At 49.1% G+C, this 24697-nt stretch overlaps 2 protein-coding genes across 3 annotated transcripts in view; one reads left to right on the top strand and one right to left on the bottom strand.

Moving 5' to 3' along the window:
• Window positions 1-17544, top strand: part of WNT2B (wingless-type MMTV integration site family, member 2B) — a 75444-nt gene extending 57900 nt beyond the window's left edge. The window contains exons 1-5 of one of the 2 annotated variants that reach the window (XM_011933167.1): window positions 4298-5022; window positions 10438-10658; window positions 11704-11981; window positions 13016-13280; window positions 16534-17544. In XM_011933167.1, coding sequence (XP_011788557.1) covers window positions 4841-5022; window positions 10438-10658; window positions 11704-11981; window positions 13016-13280; window positions 16534-16763 — 1176 coding nt within the window. In that variant the 5' untranslated portion in view covers window positions 4298-4840 and the 3' untranslated portion in view covers window positions 16764-17544. Of the gene's footprint in view, window positions 1-4297; window positions 5023-10437; window positions 10659-11703; window positions 11982-13015; window positions 13281-16533 lie in introns of those variants that run through there. The other variant, XM_011933168.1, reaches the window with a different exon arrangement.
• Window positions 17545-21108: 3564 nt separating this feature from the next.
• Window positions 21109-24697, bottom strand: part of ST7L (suppression of tumorigenicity 7 like) — a 101953-nt gene continuing 98364 nt past the window's right edge. The window contains 1 exon segment of the mRNA XM_011933205.1: window positions 21109-22321. Within this exon segment, the coding sequence (XP_011788595.1) occupies window positions 22223-22321 (99 nt within the window). The 3' untranslated portion in view covers window positions 21109-22222.

Genomic DNA, 24697 nt, shown 5'->3' with positions numbered 1-24697 from the left:
CCCCCGCTTTAACAGCGCCTGGGTTCCTCCCAAGCTTCCTTTACTTCCCCAGACACCTGCATGGGGTGGCAGGGCAAGAGGTGAGGCATTAGTTACCTGTGTGAACCTGGCCCTATTTCAAATAAGACCTGCCTCGGTTTGCAAAGAAATCTCAGGAAAGGCGTCTCAGGGCCCCTTGTGCAAGCAGCAGGCTCAGGAATTCCTTGACTCCCATCCAAACCTCCCCCCAGCCCCTTCTTGGCCTTTCTCTCTGCTCGTTACCATCCACACCACCTCCCACCCACCGGGAAAAAGAGAAGGTCATCGCCAAAGGGGCCCAGGGAAGGGGAGCCTTCTGGAGGATAGAGCAGGGCGGGGTAAGAGCTGTTTACCCACACCCCAGCTCCCCTTAGCTCATCTCCCCTCCCATCCAAGGGCCAGCAAAAATTCAAAATCATTCAGCCACGCATAGCTGAGAACAGAGTGAAGAGAAATCTTAACTCTGCCCCATGAGAGAGCAGAGCATAAGGTGATATCAAGGGTGAGAGTGGACCCTTCTTCTTTGGTCACCCACTTTCGAAAGGACAGAAGGAGGCTCTAGTGCCACTATGAGGAAGAGGGCGGACCCGACTCTGCTGGCTGGGTGGAAGCTGTCCTGCTGGAGGCCCCAGGTAATCTGGCAGCCTTGAGGGGACCTGGGATTCTTCCTCAGGTCTCTGCTGATACAGTTCACCATGTCTGCAGCACGCACCCTTGAACCTCAGCAGAGCCTAGTGTGCCACCAGCAGTTTTATTATATTTCCATGAAAATGCCTTGGGCGTAATGCCTTTTGCTCCTTGTTATTTAGGATACCCTGGCCAGTGTTGGGCACACAGCAGGTGCTCAGTAGGTGCTGACTTGACTCCATGCAGGGTTCTACAGACCAGAACTTAACTCTCAGATCAGTGACTCCTCCCTCTGGCTCCCAGAACTGAGAGTGACAGTGTGGAATAAAATGAAGATGCAGGTCAGGAGCTAGCTTGAGCCTCTGGCCTTGACCCTCTGCCTGGCAGCCCCACAACAGGCCTTTGCGTGAGGAGCTGAGCTCTCCAGTAGTGTCTAGGACCTTGAGACTGGAAGTTTATTTTGAGATTTGAAGCTCCAAAGAGGCAGATCCCAGAAAACCTCTTCTCTGGCTCCATATTTGTTCTCTAGTTAAGTGGTTGAGTGCAGCTCTTGCAGTCAGCTGGCTCCTGCAGCCTGAGATTCCTCCTGGGGAGCGGGGGACTCAGAGGAGAGGGGACGAAGAAGCAGAAGGAGCCAAGCCCCAGCCTAGGTTGTCCACTCTGGGGGCAGAGGTGACTTGTAAACCTTAGAGAGAAATCTAGTCCCCTCACCCACTTCCTTCCCTCTCAGAGCTGCTGGTGTTCCTGGCCACCCCCTGCCCCTGCCCCCCACCGCCCTTCAGCTCAGAAACACGCTTTTAATTTTTTTTTAATTTCTATTTATTTATTTTGAGACAGGGTCTCACTCTGTTGCCCAGGATGGAGTGCAGTGGTGCATTCGTGCCTCACTGCAGCCTTGACTTCCTGGGCGTAAACTATCCTGTTGCCTCAGTCTCTCAAGTAGCTGGGACCATAGGTGTGTGTGACCACACCTGGCTAATTTAAAAGTTTTGGGGGGTCTCACCGTATTGAACAGGCTAGTCTCTAACTCCTGTGCTCCAGCCATCCTCCCATCTCGGCCTCCCAATGTGCTGGGATTATAGGCGTAAGTCACCAAGCCCGGGCCTCAAAAACATGCTTTAATACTTGAGCATCTATGTTGTGCCAAGACACAGTCCCACTTGACTATAAAGACAGCTCAGGCCAAAGAAGGGGCCTCTGAAGTGATTTGGGGGCTCATGTGGGCGAGTCCACTTTAGGTTAGGGCTGATGTGATCATATTCAGCCAACTTTCTCTCTCCCCGCGCTTCCCACCAACTCCAGGCCCATATGTAGAAATAAACACAGGGCCAGAGTCACACCCAGGTCTAAACACACAGGGGAGTCTGGGAGAGGCTGCTGGAGCTCCAAGACTGCCCTGTGTAGGGATGGGGCCGGGCTGGGAGGAGGTGAAAGAGTGGTCCAAGGAAAGGGGCCCAGCCAAGAATGAGCCTGGGCTCATTCCTCTCCCACCTGCCCCTCTCAGGAAAACTAGGCACAGCGTCTGTGCCTTTCTAAGGAAATAGCCGGGCCAACTGGAGCCCGCCTGACAAAAAGAAAGGGAGAGAAGGGGAAGAAAACAAGTTAGCTGGTCGGTCACAAAGGATATAGTCCCAGTTTCTGTGCCAGGAAGTCGGCCCTGAGAGGTCTCTGTATTCAGTCCACTCCAACTCCCATCCAGCTCCAGCCCAGCCCCCACTTTCCACCCAAGTGGGGAGCACTGCCTCCCATTTATGACTTGGAGCACCTCAGGGACTCATCTGAATTCTCTTCCTCCGTGGCGCACTCCGCTCCAGCTGGATGGCCTTCTCGATAGCCCTCATACACCAGCCCACTCCTGCCTTTGGGTCCCTGTACCGGCTCTGCACTCGGCTTGGGATGCTCTTCACCAGGAAGCTGCCTTGCTCATTTCCTCACCTCCTTCAAATCTCTGCTTGAATGTCACCTTAATGAGGCCTACCCTGATCATCCTAGTTGCAACTGTAATCATCCCCTTGACTGTGCTCTCTTTACCACTGAACTTACTACTTTCTAACATGCTCTGTTTTACTTCTGATGTTTATTGTTTATGGTCTATCCTCCTGCAATAGAATGCAAACTCCATGAGGGCATAGATTGTTCACCAATGTGCCCCTAATGCCTAGCACAGTCCTGGCATGTGATAGGAAATAAGTATTTGTTGAATTAATGAATGCACTCAGCACCTTACCACAGAAAGTGGGGGTAAAGGAGTGTCACTGTAGGTTGGGGACAGGAAGGAAGTGCTTGCAGCCCCTTCCCGCTCTGCCCACCTGGCCATCACCCACAGAAGATGGGGTTGCGGAGTGAGGGGCGCTAGGACCAGGAGGCGGTGGGAGATAGGATAAAAGTTCATCTGAAACCATCTCCACTATCTCTGTCTCTGAGATGTCTGCCCTGTGTAGGGATGGGGCCGGGCAGGGAGGAGGTGAAAGAGTGGTCCAAGGAAAGGGGCCCAACCAATAATGAGCCTGGGCTCATTCCTCTCCCACCTGCCCCTCTCAGGAAAACTTTAGGTTCCTCTGAATCTAAGTCAGCTGCACCCCATCTGCTTACACTCAGGAGGCACCTCTAACGCCACCACCGCCCCCAACCCCCAGCCAAAGACTGACAGTGAATTTGGGGTTGGGGAGCATCGGCAGTTACTAGTTAGTTGTTCACACCAGGACTTTAAAATCACATGAGGAGGCAGGAAAGACACCTGCGAGGTGGGAGAAACTGAGGCTGAAGAAGGGACTGGAGCGGGACCCCAGGTGAACTCTGAACTCTCGAAGTTGGAAGGCCCAGGATTTTAAAAAGAATTTTAGTTCTAAGGGCCACTGTGCCCGCAGGGGCTGTACCTGCTATCCTGGGAGGTTTGAGGGTTGGGGTAGTGGGGAGAGGAGAGTCACTTACGGCAGACTGCACCTCCCCACCCCTTCCCGATTTACCACGCCCCCAGGCGATCTGCGGGCGGAGGGAGGGTGAGAGAGCAGTGGGGAGGAGGCAGGATGGGAAGGCGAAGGAGGGAAAAAGCTCCAGGGCTTCCACCCTCTCGGCAGGACCCCCACCCTGGCCTCTGGTGCGGGAAAACCTCCCAGCTGTTTCTGATTCTTTCATACTCTCAGCCCCGCCCGAGAGGGTGGAGGACCGAGGCACAGAGGGGGAGCGGGGAGAGACTGAGCTCCGCCGAGCCCGGCCGTAAGGGGCGGGGAGTCCGCAGGTGCCCCCTTAACGTCGGCAGTCGATTCCCGGTCCGTAAAGAAAAGCACCGGGCCGCGCAGGCCGGGCAGGCAGGAGCCAGGTCTAAACGTGATGCGTTGGGGGTTGGGGTTGCAGTGGGTCGGAAGAAGCAGGGCGATTAGCTCTAGCTGAAAGCATCCCCTGCCCGAAGCCGACTGCCCACGGCGCCCCTGTAGGCAGTGTTGAAAAGGTAGTCAAGACCCCCAACTCCCGGTGGCAGGGACTCCACCCATTTCACAGAAGAGCAAGGATGGAGGAAATGAGTGCATCCTCCGTGCTCAGCGCCAGTGTCACTGTAGGTTGGGGACAGGAGGGAAGTGCCCGCATCCCCTTCCCGCTCCGCCAGTGGGGCTGCCGATTGAAGGGCGCTAGGACCCGGTGGCGCGGTGTCGGCAGGGACTGGGCGCTCCGGGCGCAGGAGGGAGCCGCGGCGCCCCGTCGCAGCGCGCGGGAGCAGGTGGGGGAGCGGTGCGGTGGCGCGCTGGAGCCCCGAGGGGCGGAGGCGGCCGCTACACCTAGGGCGCCGCGGAGCGCCCCGGGCTTGGCGCGGGCGGAGCCGCCCTAAGGGCCGCGCGTGTCCCCGGCCTCGGCCCCGCCCCGCCCCGTCCAATGAGAGCCCGCGGCCGAAGGGGCTGTCCGCACACTAGGCCCGCAGCTCCCTTCTGCGCCGCAGACCCCCTGACATCGCACGCGGTGCTCAGGCAGCGGGCCCCAGACCCCGGGTTCGGCGCGCCGTCGTCGGCTTCCGGACACTGCAACTTGCGCCCCTCTCTGGGACCCTGCTCCCGGGCTCTGGACCCCAGGTGACCCTAGGTCCCCAGCCGCCGGCGAACCCCATGGCCCCCCAGGGGGATGAGGTAGGAGCAGCGTGAGTACCCCTAGAAGGTGCCCCGTCCACGCCCCCCCCGGGCTGCGCGGCGGGAGTCTTCGGGGAGCTATGCTGAGACCGGGTGGTGCGGAGGAAGCTGCGCAGCTCCCGCTTCGGCGCGCCCGCGCCCCGGTCCCTGTGCCCTCGCCTGCGGTCCCCGACGGCTCCCGGGCTTCGGCCCGCCTAGGTCTTGCCTGCCTTCTGCTCCTGCTGCTGCTGACGCTGCCGGCCCGCGTAGACACGTCCTGGTGGTAAGTGGGGCTCTTAGGCTGGGCGGGAGAGGCGCTTGATAGGAGAGGCCCGGAGGCGCCTGGAGGGACTGGCTGCTCACTGGACCAGGCTGTCGCTTCGACGGAGTTGGAGAACATTCGGGCAGGACTGTCACTGAAATCTGAAGTCCCGGGGTGGCGGGAGGGTGGGGCGCCGCGTCTTACACGCCTGGTGAGAAAGGCGCGGGGCATTCGGAGCCAGGACGCCCGGTGGTCGCGGCTCCTTAGGTCTCCATGGGCTGTACCTCCTCTATTTCAGCTCAAGCTCCTTAGGGCAGAAGCTACCTTCCGAGTTTCCCTCAGGGTGAGTTCAAGGAACCAATGACCTTCCAGGGGCTGCAATAGCTTCGCCAGGGCCCCAAATGTCTAAGGTCGCCCTCTTAGAGGTGGAGAAAGGGGCAGCTCGCTAGTCTAGCCCACCCATATCACAGGAAGGCTTTGGTGAGGCAGCAGCACCCAGCCGAGGCTTAGAAATGGAATCGAGGCAAAATTTACCGCATTAACTCCCACAATTAAAACAAAATGCATGGATTTGCATTATCTAGGCGTTTGTCTTCGGCCACCGTTTTGAGGATGTCACTTGGAAAATTTGTCTCCTTCCCTTCTTCCTATTCTTTCCTATCTCCCATTTCTCCCCTCCAAGAGCCAGAGGGCTGCGGAGTCCAAAGGTACTAAGAGAACCCCTCCCCACATTTCTTGCAGGCCCTAGACTCCAGACACTTCACAAGAGGGCAGATGAGGCAAAAAGGCATTACAGATCCACTGGATGTCTGGTGTCTGTTCTTTTTAGAATCCTCCCTGCCCACTATTCCTTGGATGGCACTCATCACCTTCCCGTAGGAGAAGGAGCTGCTTTCTCTTCTTCCCCACCCTGGGGAGAGGGCAAGGCAGGGAGAGTTGAACCTAGAAAAGACTCAGTCTTTCCTCTTCACCCCGCAATCAAACTGGCCTGTTGGACTGGGCTATTGCCCCTCTCCACCATGCAGTGCCCCCCTTCCTTTCCTTACTCCGTTCTTCTTCCCGTGTAAGCCCTCCTTCTCCAAGTGTGGTCTCTTCTCCCCTTGCACCCTGTGGCTTTTCTTCTCTTGACTTGGAATCTTGGCTGAAGGGTGAGGGGTAGCTGGCCGAGGGGCCGCCAGCTTGGGCTGCAGATTCCTATCATTTCAAGATGCGTCTCTCCTCATCCCAACCCCCACTCCCTGTTTTCCTGTTTCAGAAAAATCTCTCTTTTGGATTTTTTTTTTTTAATCTCTGCAGTGTTGGGGAAGGCTGGGAGGGGGGGGTTCTGGATGGGGGAACAGAGAGGCCTATATCTTACATCTGGCTTGAAACATTCTTTTAGAAAGGGAAAGGGGAGAAGGGGGATGAGAAAAACCTTTCAAAGTTTTGAGTGAGATCAAAGCCACCTTTTGCCTTCATGAGCTTGGTCTGGCTGGGGACTTGGCATCTTTAGGGTCTTTGTTGAGATAACATGAAGTGACCACTGCCCATCTTTATCTGGCCCAGATGGCAGTTTGCTTTTTGGGACTCTTGATTGCTTCTTACCAGTTTGGGATGTAGTCTTGGGGACCAATTGGTGTTTGGGTGAGGAAGTGTCACTCTGGTAATTTCAGCATCCTGGCAGCGGTTCCTAAAGACCCAAATGAGGGTTTTCCTAGTCCCCATTTTGTACCCTTGACTACTCCCTCTCCCTTTTCCTTTCTCCCTCTACTACCCTCCCCTGATGTGGTTCATATTAAAGATGGAAAAATTTCCTGGGTGAAAGAGCTAGGGAGGGAGGGAGGTGACACACAGAGTGACTTAGCAGCCCCTGTGAAAAGGAGGAAGGCTGCAACAGGGCCAGGTTGGGAAGTGCGTACAGAGGTTGTTTCAGCCTCCTTGCTCTACACCTGTCATAGTTACAGGCCCAGATGCCTGCCTCAGTGATCACCACTTGTGGGATAAGGTGAAAAGCTACCTTCTAAAGGCAGGCTAAGCCCCCAAGCTTTTCTCTGAGGAAAAAACCAGCAAGACTGATGTTCTGTACAACCCATGGAAGAGAAATGCCTGTTGACTCTGGTACGTCCATGTTCCACTCTGGGGCAGAAGGCCATCATTTTCACCAGTTAATAGTTGGATTTTTCTGATAGCTTGAGATTCTTCCCGTTACTCTCTAACCACTGCCCTCCCTCTATCTATCCTAAACAGACCAAGAAATAAGGGGTTCCGGCATGGGCTTTCCTATTCCATTTTGCATTCTGTAGGGTGTTGGATGTAGGGAATCACGAGAACAGGATTGTGTTCATGGGCTCACAAAGGGAGAGAAACACAAAGTGGTGTCATATTGTTAGCATTACTGTTACCAACAGCAGTTGCTTTTAATAAGCCCTTACTGAGCTTCAGGCACTATGGCCAAACACCTTATGAGCATGATCTTTGTCAATCTGAAATAATCCAGTGAGATAAGTTCTGTAATTATCATCCTTATTTCACAAATGAAAGTGAGGCATTAAGAGCAGATTCGTGGAGGCTAATAGTGTTATCCCTTTGTTCAAAGTCCAATATGTGGTGGGCTGAACCATGTACACTAGGGGCTGTACACGAAAGGAGGAAAGAAAAAAAAAGTGGATCCTTGGCCCATTTGTGTCTTTAATATACAAACATAAAACATCTGCAGATAGGCTGGCAACTGCCTATCTGCCAACTTGTTGACAAGTAAAGCTGTGATGGAAATGGGAGTTTATGGCTGACTAGAGGGAGAAGGGAGTTGGGGATAAATCAGAACAGTTAGGTGTTTATTATAGTGATTGCATACCTACTATGTGTCAGGCACTGTTCTCAGTACTGGGGATATTGAAGTGAACAAAACTGACAAAAATCCCTGCCTTTGTGGAGCAGTGCATCCAAACCATGTGGGGATCTTGGTGAAATGCAGATTCTGATATGGTAGGCCTTGGGTGGGGCCTGAGTGTGTGCATTTCTAACAAATCCCCAGGTGATACAGATACTGCTGTTCTGGGGACCACGCTTTGAGTAGCAAGGGGCTAGAGTAGTGTATGCTTCACTTTGTCAAATGAAGGGATGTGAATTGTCCAAAAGCAGGTGAAGAGAAGCATTCTGGGGCAGGAAGCTGGGAAGGAAGTGAAGAACTTACAGAAGGAAAAAACAAAGCTAGAGTCGGGGCGTCTAACACTCTACCAGACCATGAGGTGGGAGATGCCTTAAATATCTTTGTATCGCTAACATCTGAGCTCAGTGCTTGGCACATGGTAGGCATTTTGCAGTCTGGTGTTGAACTGAGAGGAAGATGGGGTTAGCCTCAGGCTCAGCTTTATTGGAGGCTTCCTACACTAACTACAAGGGGCTGACTACTGGAGAGCAAGCAAGCGCCTTGCTCTGTGGTGTCTTGAGGTTGTTACATAGTGGAGTAAGGGTGGTAATAGAGATACTTAATTATCTTCCCATCTTAGATACTGAACAGATGTTCCCACACTCAGTGAGGATGTAATAAAAAGGACCTATGTGGGCTGCAGCAGAATAGACTTAAGTCAGACCACAAGAAGGACTTTTTGCCTGAGTTTGGCCTGCCCCACTCCAGACTGTCTCACGAGGGCTGGGTTATTGGTCTGTCATTCCCATCCAACCCTCCTCACCCAAGCCCCAGTAAAAAAAAAAAAAAAAAAAAACACCCATTGCCTAGAGCAGTACTTGGGCTGAATTAGGGAAGCTGAACAGTGGTGAGACAGGGACAAGCTCCAACTCCAACGGTCTTGATTCTCCAAACAAAGCACCACAGCAGTGGGTGTAACTCTGGGCTGTGCGTCAGGCAGCCCTTTCCGGCCTGGCCCTGTCTGGGGTGTTTATTTTGTTTGTTCCTGGAAGCTGTTGCCCTGATGGACAGTGCTGGGGACGCTGATTCCATGGGATTTGTTAGGGGAGGGCCAGCCCTCTCACCCCTTCCCCGGGACAGATGGGCCCCATCAGCCCTGCTGAGTTCCCGAAGAGGGAAGCATCAGCCCTCCTTGTGTTTGTTTGAGTTGGTGTCACCAGTGGTGATCCAGTCTGTGGGTGAGGGCCGGCTGTGGGAATGCGGGGGGGTGGTAAGGGGGGACACAGAGCCCAGGGCAGTCTAGCTTTTCCCCTCTCCACACCAGCTGCCCTCCCTTCTCCTCACCCACTTCTAGGCCCATTTTGGGGCCGTTCCCAAACCACAGGCTCATTCATAGCTCAAACCAAGTCTTTTCTGTCTGCAGTAGCAATTGCTCTCCATGGCCCCCACCTGTTCAAAAAGGGGAGGGAGGGCAGCCCTTTGATGCGTTCCGGACAGGAGAATAGAAAGTTCCCAGCAAATCAAGGAAGGTGCTATGGGGTTAAAGGGAGAGAAAGAGAATGAGAATGGAGCTGGGCTGTTGAGCTGAAGGAAGTGGGCGAATGGGTCAGATCTCATTTGGTGGCCTTTTGGGGAAAATGGGTGGTATACTCCTGTTTTCTCTCTGAAATATTCTTCCTGAGGCTTGTGGTGGGATCCAGGGTCCAAACTGAGGGAAGAGAAAATATTGCCTTGAGAAACAATAATAACTCCAGCAACCCACCTATTCTTTAGTAGCCCATCTCAATTGACCTTCTTTTAATTGTTCATATTGGACAGACTGGAGACTGGAGTGTGGGGAGAGTCACCCTCTTACTTATCTTGGCCTTTGGCTTCCCACTGCAAACAGCCCGTGCAGTTCCATCCAGGTTGGGGAAGATGGTTTTAAAGGTTCATTAGTTAAGAAAGGCCCTGGGGCCTGGAAATAAAGGGTTTGGGGAGGAGAGTAGAGGGTGGGATCTTCCTCCCCAGACCTCACAATTGGGAATGGGGATTTTTTTAGCTCCACGGGTCTGACTAGAGCTGTAAACATTACTCAAATTGCTCACTATGTCTCTTCCCACGAGCCCCTCCCTGTCACCATCCCCCTGCTGTCAAACTGTATCTTCGTGGACCAGCCATGCAGGACACCCCTGTTAATGGGAGCATAAGAGTGTTGTCTCAGACCCTTATTTTGTTCGTTTATGTTTCCATGAAGCTCTTAATGTTTATTAAATAAACAGACAATGAGTTTGTGTGACATGCCCACAGCTTCTGTGTATGTGACACATGCCTAGCCTGTGTTCTGGGAGTGTGTGTCACTTTGGCCTTTGGCTGGGGAACTGGTGATGGTGGGAGGCCACTCAATTACTCTCTCTGCAACTGTATAACTATTAATACTTCTTCGGAACTGTGGGAAATGGTTCTACTCATCAGCTTTATGGAATGTGGGTTAGGGAGAGGGGACAGAATCTCTTCAAGGTCTGGATGCTAAACGTACCCCTTCCTTATTCCCTTCCAATGCAGAAAAAGGGCTGGGATGTTCTGACAGGGCCCTCTCCGCCTTGCAGGTACATTGGGGCACTGGGGGCACGAGTGATCTGTGACAATATCCCTGGTTTGGTGAGCCGGCAGCGGCAGCTGTGCCAGCGTTACCCAGACATCATGCGTTCAGTGGGCGAGGGTGCCCGAGAATGGATCCGAGAGTGTCAGCACCAATTCCGCCACCACCGCTGGAACTGTACCACCCTGGACCGGGACCACACCGTCTTTGGCCGTGTCATGCTCAGAAGTAGGGGCCTCTTCCATTCTGTGTCAACTCCTTCTGTTTCTGTCCTGGGGGTGGTGAGTGGGAAGGGTAGGCAAGATCTCCCCTCTCCTCTCCCACACACTGTTTCATAACCAGAGGAAGAATTGTGGGCAGAGCCCAGGATATAATTGGGAACAGACTCTTAGCACCTTAGATCTGTAGACAGGGGCTCCTCTAAATCCTAGTGCTCTGGGACAAGACCAAGGTAAAACATTCCCTAGAACCTCCATCTTTCTCCCTCATTTTCCTTGTCCTCTCCAATCCCCAGCTTGGGAGGCTACCATGTACTGTAAGGCTGAGGTCTACCATAGGCCCTCTGTTCTTAACACCACCATCACTATCGTCACCCCAACACTCCCAGCACTACAGTAATGGGAACAAGAGATAAACAGAAAGGTGATATGTAAATATTTGGAGAGTCAGTGGCTTGGCCTCAGCTCAGCAAAAAAGATAAATAGAGCTAGACAGTAAACTAGGAGAAAGGGAACAAGATGGGAATCTGGAGGTGTCAGGCATACAGGGGCGATCATTCATCAGTCTCCAAGAGCAGGGAGGGAGAGCAAGCAGGCAAGGGAAGGTAGCATGGATCTCTAAACAGGCTGACCCCTGGGCTGGGGTCTCCATTGTGGGGGAACTGTCCAGCAGAGTGGGCCTGAAAAGGCCTGGAATGTGGACTAAGGCAGGCTTAGCTGAGCCAGGGCTGGCACTCAGTGGGAGGGGATGATTCACCAGGAGACTTTTCAATGGATGGACACAGGGAATTTGGCAGGAAACAAGAGTATAGGTCAGCTCAGAAGGTCAGATATACAAAGAAGTGGATAGAGAGTAGTGAAGGCTGAGGGGAAGAGGTCAGATACTCTGGGGAATGCTCTTGGAAATGAAAGGCACCTTGAATAAAGGGGGTGTAGGGGTGACTCTGGGAAAGAAAAGGAGGGAAGAGGTTTCAGAGTTGGAGGTTGTATGGGCTGAAGAAGGGGACAGACATGGGCCTCCTTCCTGAAGCACACCTCTACAATTCTCTCTCTAGGTAGCCGAGAAGCAGCTTTTGTATATGCCATCTCATCAGCAGGGGTAGTCCATGCTATTACTCGTGCCTGTAGCCAGGGTGAACTGAGTGTGTGCAGCTGTGACCCCTACACCCGTGGCCGACACCATGACCAGCGTGGGGACTTTGACTGGGGTGGCTGCAGTGACAACATCCATTATGGTGTCCGTTTTGCCAAGGCCTTCGTGGATGCCAAGGAGAAGAGGCTTAAGGATGCCCGGGCCCTCATGAACTTACATAATAACCGCTGTGGTCGCACGGTCAGTACTCATGTCTGTGTAAGTACACTCATATTTGCTGGGGGTGACCAGTATGTGTGACTATGGACTAAATAAATGTGAAAGTGGAAGAGCTGAAGGCTTCTGGGTCACTTCCAAAAGCCCCAACATCCTGGGACAGGAGCACTAAATGCAAGAGAGATTGGGAATGCCTAGGGTCAACCAGGTGCCTGAAGAGTCTTCACACAGGTGGAAAGTAGGAAAAGGTGGAGAAAAGAAGTAACTTTTTAAGAAGGGAAAGAACAGCTTTCATAAAGACTGAGAGGATAAGAGGTTGTTCTAGTCAGTTCCCTGGTATGTGAACACCTTCTATGTGCCTAGTACTATGCCGGAAAATGGCATACTACTAAAGTAGAAGGCATGGTACCTGGCATTCTAAAATGTGAAAAGTAGAGGATATGCAAGCAAACTGTTATCGTGAACAGAATCCTGTGGCTCCAAAGTTCAGTGGGCTGTCATGAAAAGGAAAGCACTGTTGGTCCAGGAAGATTTACTGGAAAAAGAGTTTCTTGAACTCGATCGGGAAGAATGGGTGGGATCTGATGTGGGAGAGAACAACCAAGAGCTCAATCAGCCAGCCAGGGCCAGGTCCAGCCTATCTCAAGAGCACTCATCTTTTTGACCCTAGAGATGACTAAAATGGGCCGGGCGCGGTGGCTCAAGCCTGTAATCCCAGCACTTTGGGAGGCCGAGACGGGCGGATCACGAGGTCAGGAGATCGAGACCATCCTGGCTAACACGGTGAAACCCCGTCTCTACTAAAAAATACAAAAAACTAGCCAGGCGACGTGGCGGGCGCCTGTAGTCCCAGCTACTCGGGAGGCTGAGGCAGGAGAATGGCGTGAACCTCGGAGGCGGAGCTTGCGGTGAGCTGAGATCCGGCCACTGCACTCCAGCTTGGGTGATAGCGAGACTCCGTCTCAAAAAAAAAAAAAAAAAAAAAAAAAAAAAAAAAAGATGACTAAAATGTGCCCTGACCAGCTACCTCTCCCTTAACTGCCTTCCCCCTCCTCCAGGCTGTGCGGCGGTTTCTGAAGCTGGAGTGTAAGTGCCATGGCGTGAGTGGTTCCTGTACTCTGCGCACCTGCTGGCGTGCGCTCTCAGATTTCCGCCGCACAGGTGATTACCTGCGGCGGCGCTATGATGGGGCTGTGCAGGTGATGGCCACGCAGGATGGTGCCAACTTCACCGCAGCCCGCCAAGGCTATCGCCGTGCCACCCGGACTGATCTTGTCTACTTTGACAACTCCCCAGATTACTGTGTCTTGGACAAGGCTGCAGGTGAGTAAGGAAGGCAGGCAGGGACATGGAGTCCCAGTTCGTAGTGCAGGCACTCCTGGTTAATCATGGTCTGTTCAGTCTCAGGAGTTAGGGAAGGGGGTGCTGTGGGAGGAGGCAGTTTCCTCCCCACATGAACACCTGCTCATGAGATTGTTGACTTATGCCTCAGTCCACCAGGCCCAGTGCTGCCCAAGTAGAGAGGAGGTCACTCAGCTCCTTGGGGCCTGAGGTCATGCATCACTTGTTTGTATCCCAGCATCTGGGATAGAGTGGGCATTATTCAGGGAATGTTTAATTTAGTTACCTGTTTTCAGTTTTAAGCAATGTGTGGGCTACACAGAAACATAAGATGCAGCCCTAACCCTTTGGCTGTTTGCAATCTACTTAAAGAAATGAGACATAATGGGTAGACAAATGCATAGAGAGTTGATTGGAGAAATCAATAAAAGTTTATTTGAAAATGTAGGGAAAAAAAGAAACTGTAGAAATTTTTTTTTTTTTTTTTGGAGACGTAGTCTTGCTCTGTCACCCAGGCTGGAGTGCAGTGGCCGGATCTCAGCTCACTGCAAGCTCTGCCTCCCGGGTTTACGCCATTCTCCTGCCTCAGCCTCCCGAGTAGCTGGGACTACAGGCGCCCGCCACCTCGCCTGGCTAATTTTTTGGTATTTTTTAGTAGAGACGGGGTTTCACCGTGTTAGCCAGGATGGTCTCGATCTCCCAAAGTGCTGGGATTACAGGCTTGAGCCTGTAATCCGCCCATCTCGACCTCCCAAAGTGCTGGGATTACAGGCTTGAGCCACCACGCCCGGCCGAAACTGTAGAATTTAAGCTGCTCCTTGAAGCGTAGGGAGTGTCTGGATAGCTTGAGAGAAGAGTGGGCAATTTCTTATCAGAGTAGTAGGTGGGCAAGCACATGACCTGTTCCAGGGACAGAGAACAGACCAATCTGCTGGGTAAAAGTTCCCTGTAAGGGAGATTATAGCTAGAAAGATGTCCTCGAAAGGTTTTATCCAGTGTCCTGCCATTGAAGATTCTGAAACAGAGCTGAAAAAGAAACGAAGGAGAGATCCCTACCAAAGGCAGGTAAAGTTGCAAATGGTTGTTTTTCAGTCTGTTTGTCTGGTATTTGTGGTGGGATTCTTGGAGGTGCTGGAAGGTGATATGGTTTTTCCCTAAGGAAATGAAAGTTACCATCCTGACTCACATTTCAGGTTCAGATAGGTTAAACTAGCAACATGCAATGCAGCAGAACTCTTCTCCTCTGGTTATTGTCATGGGGCTCCCAGGCTCTTTTCTACAGGCTCAGCAGTCAGGACTTGGGTGAAATGGAGCCAAAAAACCTCAGTTATCTTCGGTACTGTTTGTTTTCACCCATCACTGTCATTCCTGGAAGAGTCAAGTGGCTTGGAGTAAGACTGGGCACAGAAACAGGAAGGGGCTCTATGCAATTAATGAAGAAAGTAGTCTGTATACCTTGTAGGGTGCTAGAAGAAAAAAAGTTGGAGTCCTCCTGATTTTCCCAGTGATTTCCTGCCACTAAGTATACTTTCCTCCCAGTTGGTCTAATTCAGAGGGTTACTCTCTGGATACCTAGAAATAATTCCATAATATCTGAGGTGTAAGCCTACCCTACCATACTGAAAATACACCTTTAGGGAAGGAACTTTGGAGTTAGGAGGGAGGATAAGTCAAATGTGTGTTGGTTTTTCTCAGAGGCATAAAATTAGGCCTCCTAAAACCCAAAGTGGGGCCTGGAATTAAAAGAATATAAGTCATCCCAGAAAGAATATGGAGCCAGGAATTCCCTCCAAAGCAGTAGAGTCCAATTGAAGTTTCTGTGGTGATAGAAATGTTTTCCTATCTGTGTTGTCCAATACAGTAGCAACTAGCCACATGTGATTACTGAGTACTTGGAATATAACTAGTGTGACTGAGGAGCTAAATTTTTTAGTTTACTTAATTTTCATTAATTTAGATGTAAAAGACCATATGTGACTAGTGGCTGCTACCCTGGACAGCACAGCTCCACAGTGTAGAAGGGGTTTTTGGTGCCCAAGAGGACTTAAGACCCAGCCCTTGGAGTTAGGAGACTAACATATACAGTAGACCTAGTCAGCCCACATTCCAGAGCAGTGGTCTCCTAACATTCTGGATCCTTTACTCCTATCATTAAAACAGTTTGAGCATATATCTCCATTATATGTATATTTATTTATATCTGTGTTCCACTATTTGAATATGTATGTTAGAAAACATACATCAATATTTTAAATTGATGAGATAAAAAAATAGAAGTTCTAGCATTTTCCTCCCCATCCCAGTGGCATGTGGAGACTAATGCTGTAGAAATCAGTTCGTCTATTCTCCGTTTTGAACCTAGGATAGTTACTTTCCCATCTCTGGATCCTTATTAACCATGGAAAAGGTTGGAGTAGATGCTCTGATGGGCCCAACTCATCCAAAAGTCTATTGATTTTATGATCTGTTGGCAGGATCTCTTTTGCTAAAATCAGTCAGAATGAGGTTCTAAGCATTCCCTATGCATGGGAAAAACATGATCCCTATCCTAGAGTTTCCACTGTAAGGGGAAGGGATAATGCTTAGGGATAATAATAATAATAATAATAATAATAATAATAATAATACAAGGGATATTACTTAGGAATATGCCTGCAGCCAGTCATGGTAATCAGTTCACCTCTTCAGATGAACAGAGATTATATCTAACAATCTATTATTGTGCTTATTTTCATATGAGAAACTAAGTTAATGTTTCATTTTGACTAAATCACACAACTAAGAGTGGTAGAACTGGGATTTGAATCCAGACAATATGCTGTCAGAGCCCATGCTTTTTTTTTTTTGGAGACAGAGTTTCACTGTCACCTAGGCTAGAGTGCAGTGGTACAATCTCGGCTCACTGCAGCCTCGACCTCCCAGCCTCAAGTGTTACTCCCACCTCAGCCTCCTGGGTAGCTGGGACTATAGGCTCATGCCCACGGCACATGGCTAATTTTTTAAGTTTTTGTAGAGGCAGGGCTTGCTATGTTTCCCAGGCTGGTCTTGAACTCCTGGACTCAAGCATTCCTCCTGCCTCGGACTTCCAAAGCGCTGGGATTACAGGCATGAGTGAGCCACTGTGCCCAGCCCAAAAAAGCGATTCTTTATGTCTTCCTTCTGAGAATGTGGGTAAGGGTATCCAGGGCAGCTGAAGAGATAACTTTGTTCTCACTCCCTCTCTTCCCCAACCCAGGTTCCCTAGGCACTGCAGGCCGTGTCTGCAGCAAGACATCAAAAGGAACAGACGGTTGTGAAATCATGTGCTGTGGCCGAGGGTATGACACAACTCGAGTCACCCGTGTTACCCAGTGTGAGTGCAAATTCCACTGGTGCTGTGCTGTACGGTGCAAGGAATGCAGAAATACTGTGGATGTCCATACTTGCAAGGCCCCCAAGAAGGCAGAGTGGCTGGACCAGACCTGAACACAGATACCTCACTCATCCCTCCAATTCAAGCCTCTCAACTCAAAAGCACAAGATCCTTGCATGCACACCTTCCTCCACCCTCCACTCTGGGCTGCTACAGCTTCTATTTAAGGATGTAGAGAGTAATCCATAGGGACCGTGGTGTCCTGGCTGGTTCCTTAGCCCTAGGAAGGAGTTGTCAGGGGATATAAGAAACTGAGCAAGCTCCCTGATTTCCCACTCTGGAGATTTGAAGGGAGAGTAGAAGAGATAGAGGGTCTTTAGAGTGAAATGAGTTGCACTAAAGTATGTAGTTGAGGCTCCTTTTTTCTTTCCTTTGCACCAGCTTCCTGATACTTCCTTGGTGTGCAAGAGGAAGGGTACCTGTAGAGAGCTTCTTTTTGTTTCTACCTGGCCAAAGTTAGATGGGACAAAGATGAATGACATGCCCATTCTCTCAAGTCAGTTTGAGCAGAACTACCTGGTACCCCAAAAGAAAATCTTAGGCTACCACATTCTATTATTGAGAGCCTGAGATGTTAGCCATAGTGGACAGGGTTCCATTCACATGCTCGTATGTTTATAAACTGCTGTGTTTTGTAGAAGAAAAAGAATCATAACTATACAAACACACATTCATTCTGTCTTTTTCTCTCTACCATTCTCAACCTATATTGGACAGCACTGCCTCTTTTGCTTACTTGCTGCCTGTTCAAACTGAGGTGGAATGCAGTGGTTCCCATGCTTAACAGATCATTAGAACACCCTAGAACACTCCTAGGATAGAGTAATATAGTAAGTCTGGCCAGGCCTTGTGGTTTTTTTTTTTTTTTCATGCATTACTCTGTAGGTTAGCCAGATTTGGGGAAACACGGAGTGAAAGATAGGCAACTCATGGATGGTGGGAGAGCAGGAAAGCAGGTCTGATCTCAAGGGCCCACATGAGGCATAAGTACATATTAGGAAGGTAGGGATCTCTGGCTTTGGTAATTCTTTATGAGAGGATCCTAGCCTTTGAAGCTGGGAGCAGGAGTCTGGCTACAGTGGAAAGGAGTGCTACGGGTGGGGGCCAAAATGATACACAGAAGGCAGCCTTCCTCCATTTACTCAACAAATCTTTATTTAGTGACTCTCCAAGTCCTGGTGATTATTATTGTTCAGTCCACATTCGGCTTAAATAGAGGAGGGTTTCTTCTATGCTATTACCCATTGCCTAACTAGGTTTGCAATAGTGGAATCTCCAGAGATAGCAGGCAGGCTTAGTAAGCTGGAGGGTAGGACATGAAGTCCCCAAAACCTTGATGTCCTATTTTTATGTGATTTGGGCAGTGGTTATTTTTTGCCTGTTGATATCTTAAAGCAGCAGAGTGGTATAGAAATTTGCAGTTATGACAGACCTGGGTTAAAAATCACAGCTGTGCCACTTGCTTTTGATATTTTGAGCAAGATAGCTAAATTTTCTGAGCTATTTTCCCATCTGTAAAATGAGGATACATACCTGTTCTTTTTTTTTCTTTTTCTTTCATTCTTTTTTTTTTTCTTTTAGAGATAGAGTCTCGCTTTGTTGCCCAGGCTGGAGTGCACTAGCATGATCATGGCTCACTACAGCCTCAAATTCCCAAACTCAAGCAATCCTCTCACCTCAGCCTCCCCATTAGCTGGGACTACAGGGACATGCCATCATGCCCAGCTAATTTAAACACAGTTATCAGAGATGGAGCTATTTTGCCCAGGCTGGTCTTGAATTCTTGGTCTCGAGCAATCCTCCCCCTGCAGCCTTCCAAAGTGCTGGGCATATAAGCGCAAGCCACTGTGCCCAGCTGTCAGATACTGAGTTTTAATTATGCCCCAAACTCCAGCCCACAGATCCTCTTCACCAAAGCTCCTGGCTGGTCTAGCCCATCATGACTTCTCTAGGAACAGTCCTTCTTTAGGACTATAAAGTATTAATAAAAGTCTGTAGATTAAGGGGCCTGCATAAAGAATTCTGGATATAGGCCCCTGTCTTTCCCAAGTTCCTCTCCAACATCCCTTGGGGTCCTCATATGTTTTTGAAGCAGCTTTACTCTGCACAGGCAGCAGGAGGTTGGGGGAGCCATAGCTCTGGGCCACGGGGGCAGATTTATTCGGATGATAGGACTAATATTTGTGTAACCTGCTGAGACCTGTGTGGGAGAGTTTAGGGTGGTTTTTCTTTTGGTGAGGGGATTTGCTCCGGTTTCACATCCATTAACACAAAACATGAGCTAGTTAGGGCCCTTGTGGTCTGCGGTCAGGGGATGCCTGTGGAGAAATGGGCCTGAGTGAGTCAGGCCAAGAGAATGTCTTCCTTCAGAGTGGAGTCAACTGGATAACTGATGAGCCAATGGTGGGATTAAGGAGGGGGAAATGGGAGGGGAAGAGAAGAGCTGACATCTTGAGGAAAGCTTTGGGGTAGTGGAGAGGTAAGGGGGTCATGGTTAGTCTGAACTCAACAACAGGGCCGAATGAATTTACCAGAGGAGGCTGCCTTATATTATATGCCAAGCTGCTGGGGAAAGACTTAGGTCCTAGCCAGCCCCTGTTCTCACAAGAACATGCAGGTTACCACATAAACAATGGCATAGGCCTTCCATGGGAAGTCAACCTGACTTAAATCTACCTATGCCCTATTACCTATTTTTTGGTTTTTGGTTCTCATTCCTGTGGAAGGAAATGGGCCTCTTCTGGCATCTCATGCTACTCTCTGCTTTTCCTTGGGCTCCAAATTCTAGTTCATAAAGATGCAAGTTTTGCAATTTCCTATAAATGGTTAAGAAAAGAGCAAGCTGTCCAGAGTGAGAAGTTTGAAAAGCGAGGTGGATGAGAGAAATGGTGTCCACTGGAGCCCCACTACAGAGGTTATGTGGCCCCAAAAGGAATGATGGCAAAGCAATTAATTTTTCCTCTTAGTTCTTAGCTTGCTTCTGCATTCTGATTGGCTTTAGACAACTGGCATTTAGTCTGGCATTACACAAACAGACACTAATTTATTTGGAACAAGCAGCAAAATGAGAACTTTATTTGGTGCAGTCAGGGCTCCATTTAGTTCCCTCACTGCTTCTAATCACCACTTCTCCCAGCCCTCTATTTGATAGAGGTCTGTCCCTCAGATCAGCAATGTCTTAGCCCATCTCCTCTCTTCCATTCCTTCCTGTTGGTACTCATTTCTTCTAACTTTTAATAAACATTTAGGTATAATACATAACAGTAAGTGCTATTTAGATACAAACTTAAAAGATACTATATATTTTAAGGATCTAAGAATCCTTTAGAGAAGGCACATGACTGAAGTACCTCAGCTGCACAGCCTGTAGCCAGTTTTTTTATGTAAAACTAAGAATGCCAGCCTTAACCTAGCCCTGCAGATAAAAGCTAACTTTTATTATTACCAGCCCTGAATAATGGCAGTAATCCACACTCTTCCTTAGAGTGATGCTGTAAAAATAAAATCAAGGGCTTCAGATTAAAAAAAAAAGCAAAAACAAACATTGCCTGGCCCTGAGGGTCTGTCTGCAAAACTTCTTGTAGATCTAACTTCTGAACACTCACTGCTTCATTTCTATTCCTTCCTGTTGCAGGGAGTAATTTCTTCTCCTTTCTCTCACTTCCCTTATCAAGAACACCAACCACTAAGTCTTTGCCAAATTCTCAGACCCACTCAGGACACGAGTCTCTACATGGCTTAATAGAAGAGAGATAATTAGGATTTTTTTTCCTCAGTCTTTCTGAGGTTTTTATTTAAATGCACTCAGTGGTCATAGGGCAGAAGCTCAAGCTAGCTGGGGCGAAGGGAGGACGCCAGGGAGAGTACGTTTCTCATCCCTGGGAGGCATTCAGCCTAGCTCCTGCAGCCAAATTACAGCACCAGAGAACAATGTGATGCATTCCTGGGCAGGTCGGTGGGACCCTGGGCGCCTGGGCCTTGTGGAGAGAGGTGCCAGACACAGAGCTCTCCGTAAGCAATCCTGCAGAGCCGCCCCCTGGGTGCAGAAATGAAATACGGGAAAGCTTCACATTACACAGAGACCTGTAGCTCACACCTGGTTATTGATGGCCTTGGTGGAGGCCTCTGCCCCGACCCTCCACTTGGGAACTGCCTGCTACTACGGGGGTTGGGCATCTTTGAAGCAATGTTGGAAAACAAGAAAGAGATGGTTCTTTTTCACTCTTTGCCCTCCCTGTCAGCCTGAGCACAACCATGAGGTTACACACACACACACGTGTACATATATGGACACATACAGAACTTCTCTCAGGCTGCATAGGAGTTCTGCTCATCCTCCTCTCCCCAACAATTAAAAAAAAAAAGCAATTAGATTTCGATCCAGTAATTCAAAAAGGATACCAATAGGGTCTAGCTGTAATCAAGGAATATCTACAAAGTTACATTACCAACCTGCAGGCAACTCTGGTTTCGGGACCAGAACTCCTCTGGTGGGTGGTTGGGGGAAGGATGCAGAAAGGGCATGGTGAGGAGAGATCAGCAGTGAAGAATTACCACCAAAGCAGAGTGGCTGAGACTGTACACATTCACAAGGCTGGTTTATGCTGGAGACAGTGAGATATGCACCCAATGTGCTGAGAATGATGGGACAGTCTCCTATGACTGCATGAGGTATAACTGCCAAGCCTACTGCTTATGACGACTTGTGGTTGTTTTAAACTCTTAACTGTGTTAGAAAACTGGATAGCTTTGGATTCCAGGGATAACCTCCGTAAGAGAGAAGCACTGGAAAAGACCAAGTGGTGGCTTTATTACGGTAAATATATCACAGTTGCTACAGTGAATTGAGCTTTCTCAGAAGCTATTATTTTCTTTGGGTGATTGGCAGGTATAGGGCAATAGCCAGTGGGCTGTATGCCTGTCCCTGACCTCAAAGGTAAAGGGATAGAAAAGAGAAGAGTTTACAAACTCATTTTCCCACTTCCCACTCATGGCTTATATTATCTCTGAGCATCTTTGTGGCTATTCCTCATTTACTTAAGATGTTTTAGTCATTCTGGATTTGCAAATGCAAGGCAAGCATTCTCCCATTGGCCCCCTAACTGTTACCTATCCTGGCTTAAAATTTTCCTTTACTCACTTCCATTATATGGGTATATGGATGGAGCAGCTGGACATTAGAGTTCTTTCTCTTTGACCAAAGGAGCCAAAATGTGGTGACTTGACTTCAACCTCAACAGCTCCTGTAAGCAGCCCTGGCCAAACAGAAAGGCTAAGCTGAATGAAGAAAAAAGGAAGACAATTTCATCTACAGTTGTCCTTTTTGACAGCTTCCAAGCTGGGGTTTCCCCAGGAATAACAATAATGTTCATAAGAAGCTTTTTCATATACAGAATGCTTTAGCATATACGTAATCCTCACAACAACCCTGTGAGGTAGGGGTTACTGTCACTTTACAGATGCTGTTCAGAAGAATTTGGTGATTGGTCCAAGGTCAAATGAACTGCGTGGCTCAGCCAGATCTCAAACCTAGGTCTTCTGACTTCAAATCTTGTGTATTCTCCTCAAAGCCTGAGGATGCCCAGGGTTGGGGGCGCCAGAGTCCCAGCATCTTCAAAACAGAAATTAATACAAAATGTTCAAGCCTTATAGGAGCCCCAGGACTGCCAGGAGAGTATATCTGAGCACGGTTTACAAAGGAGCAGCCTAGGCCCTCCTGAACCTTATCAACCAATGGCTCTTTTGCCATTTCTGCCACTATTACCACGGGTACCACGTGACCACTATACAAAGTATTCCACATTTAAACAACTCTGGCTCCTAATTCTATTCCTTTTTTCCCCTTCAGATTAACATTAAAATTTTGTTTTATCTAGTCCTTTGGAAATTATGCTAAGTGTATAGACACAGTAGAAGCAGTCATGACAGAAAATTATTAAGGCTTTGGGCTTTGAAAGTATGTGTTAGAGGCTGGGCACAGCGGCTCACGCTTGTAATCCCAGCACTTCGGGAGGCCGAGTGGGCGGATCACGAGGTCAGGAAATCAAGACCATCCTGGCTAACATGGTGAAACCCTGTCTCTATTAAAAATACAAAAAAATTAGCCGGGCGTGGTGGCGGGTGCCTGTAGTCCCAGCTACTCAGGAGGCTGACGCAGGAGAATGGTGTGAACCCGGGAAGCGGAGCTTGTAGTGAGCTGAGATTGCGCCACTGCACTCCAGCCTGTCTGACAGAGCAAGACTCTGTCTCAAAAAAAAAAGTATGTATTAGAATTTTCTTTGAGATTTCACTCCTTTTAAAAATGCTATCAACTCCTGGGTTAGGAAAGCAAGATCAGGGAATAAGTGTCCTAAGAAACTCCCATGCCAAGCCAGATAGATGCCTACCCATGGCCTGGTAAAGGTCCTGGGATCTCAAGCTGATGCAAGCAACTTGTGTACACCAAGGCAAGGGGTCTCAATCCTGCAGAGAAACCCCTGTGAGATGAGGCAGACAGCAGATTTTCACTTGATCAAACACTTGCTGCTCTCAACCTCTTTGTTCTCCCATCCAAAATTTGGACCTCTGTTTAGGTGCAAGACAGTGAGTAAGAGCAGCTCCAAAAGATGATGTACACAAGGGGAACTCTTCTGTTCAATCCTGGAATGTTTTCTGTTAGAGACAGCGTAGGCTACCTATCCCACTCCTGCACCCCAACTGTTAAGACAGAAGGGAAAAGTACAATGTTCATCAATCATACACCTGGGATGCTGCAGCTCCCTGACCTGGGCCCCTGCTTGAGCTGGAGGAAGAACACCTCATGAAAACAGTCTATCTATAGTCAGGACTTCCCCAAAGCAGACTTTACTTTTTGGTCCATCGATCTTGGCTCTCACTGTTCTCCCTGCTTCCCACCCCCAACTGCCTCTGCATGCGGGCTCAGAAGTCATCATCTAAAGAATTCCATTGCTCACCTCCTGCATAGCAGCACAGCCCCATGAGGCCACACACCAGATGGAGGGGATAAAAGTACGAGGTCATGGCTTCTAGCAAGAGGCTTTTTCTTAAACTAACCCTGACTCCTGGAAAAGAGGCAGAGCAGGAGAGTGTTGAATGAGCTGCTGATGACAGCAGCTTCATAGGTCTTGTGTATAAAGGAAGGACAAAGCTAACTTGGGTTTCTGTGGAAATTTACCTACTCCCATTTTCAGGTCTACTACTGGTCTCACATCTACTTCTTGAAGGTGTCCCAGTAGAATGCAGAGATTGTCAAACTAGAGGGTTAACTCCCTCCCAATTGTAGGGATCTATTCAGCAGGCTGCCACACACATGCTGAGGTGGAGGCCAACTCTGAACACATGCGCTGCTTCTTTAGGAATGTAACCATGAAGTAAAAGGAAACAGTAAGGAAGGTGAACTGGAACTCTGGGGAAACTGAAAAGGTCATCGATAGGCCTTCAAAATATTTGTGTGTAATAAGTAGACACAAGAGGCTGGAGGAAGATGATCATTCCTAGAATAATTATGCTTATTGGGTGACAATATACAGAAGCAACAATTACAAGAAAATGAAACAGTTTAATGGACTAGGAAGCAGAAGTCTGAGAATAAAGGAATTAGGTTAATGAGATTAATCAGAGATGGCATTCCACAGGAGGTGACTTTTGAGTTGAATTTTTAAAAGATAGCTTTATGTGTTTTATGAACTGATTGAGGGCAGTCAGAAGAAGGCATTCTAAATTGAAGGAACTGGTATGTGCTGAAACTTAGAAGCAGGAATGTACAAGCAATATATAAGGAATTTCAAGCAAGTACACATTATATACACTGGGGAATACAGAGAAATTAGAATGCTGAGATCAGGGCTTAAATAATGTGAGGTGACTGTGTGCACCTAGACTGTCAAATGGTTCAGCATCCCCTATAGAGCCACATAGTATCTTGATTTATGTCAGTAAACATCAGGGCACCTATGGAAAAGCACAAGGATGAGTCCATTTGTTACAG

Source organism: Colobus angolensis, unplaced genomic scaffold (genome assembly GCF_000951035.1).
Source record: "Colobus angolensis palliatus isolate OR3802 unplaced genomic scaffold, Cang.pa_1.0 Scaffold124, whole genome shotgun sequence".
NCBI classification, from domain to species: domain Eukaryota; kingdom Metazoa; phylum Chordata; class Mammalia; order Primates; family Cercopithecidae; genus Colobus; species Colobus angolensis.
Note: the sequence above shows the minus strand (reverse complement) of the source record. Positions and strands in the feature narration are given on the sequence as shown.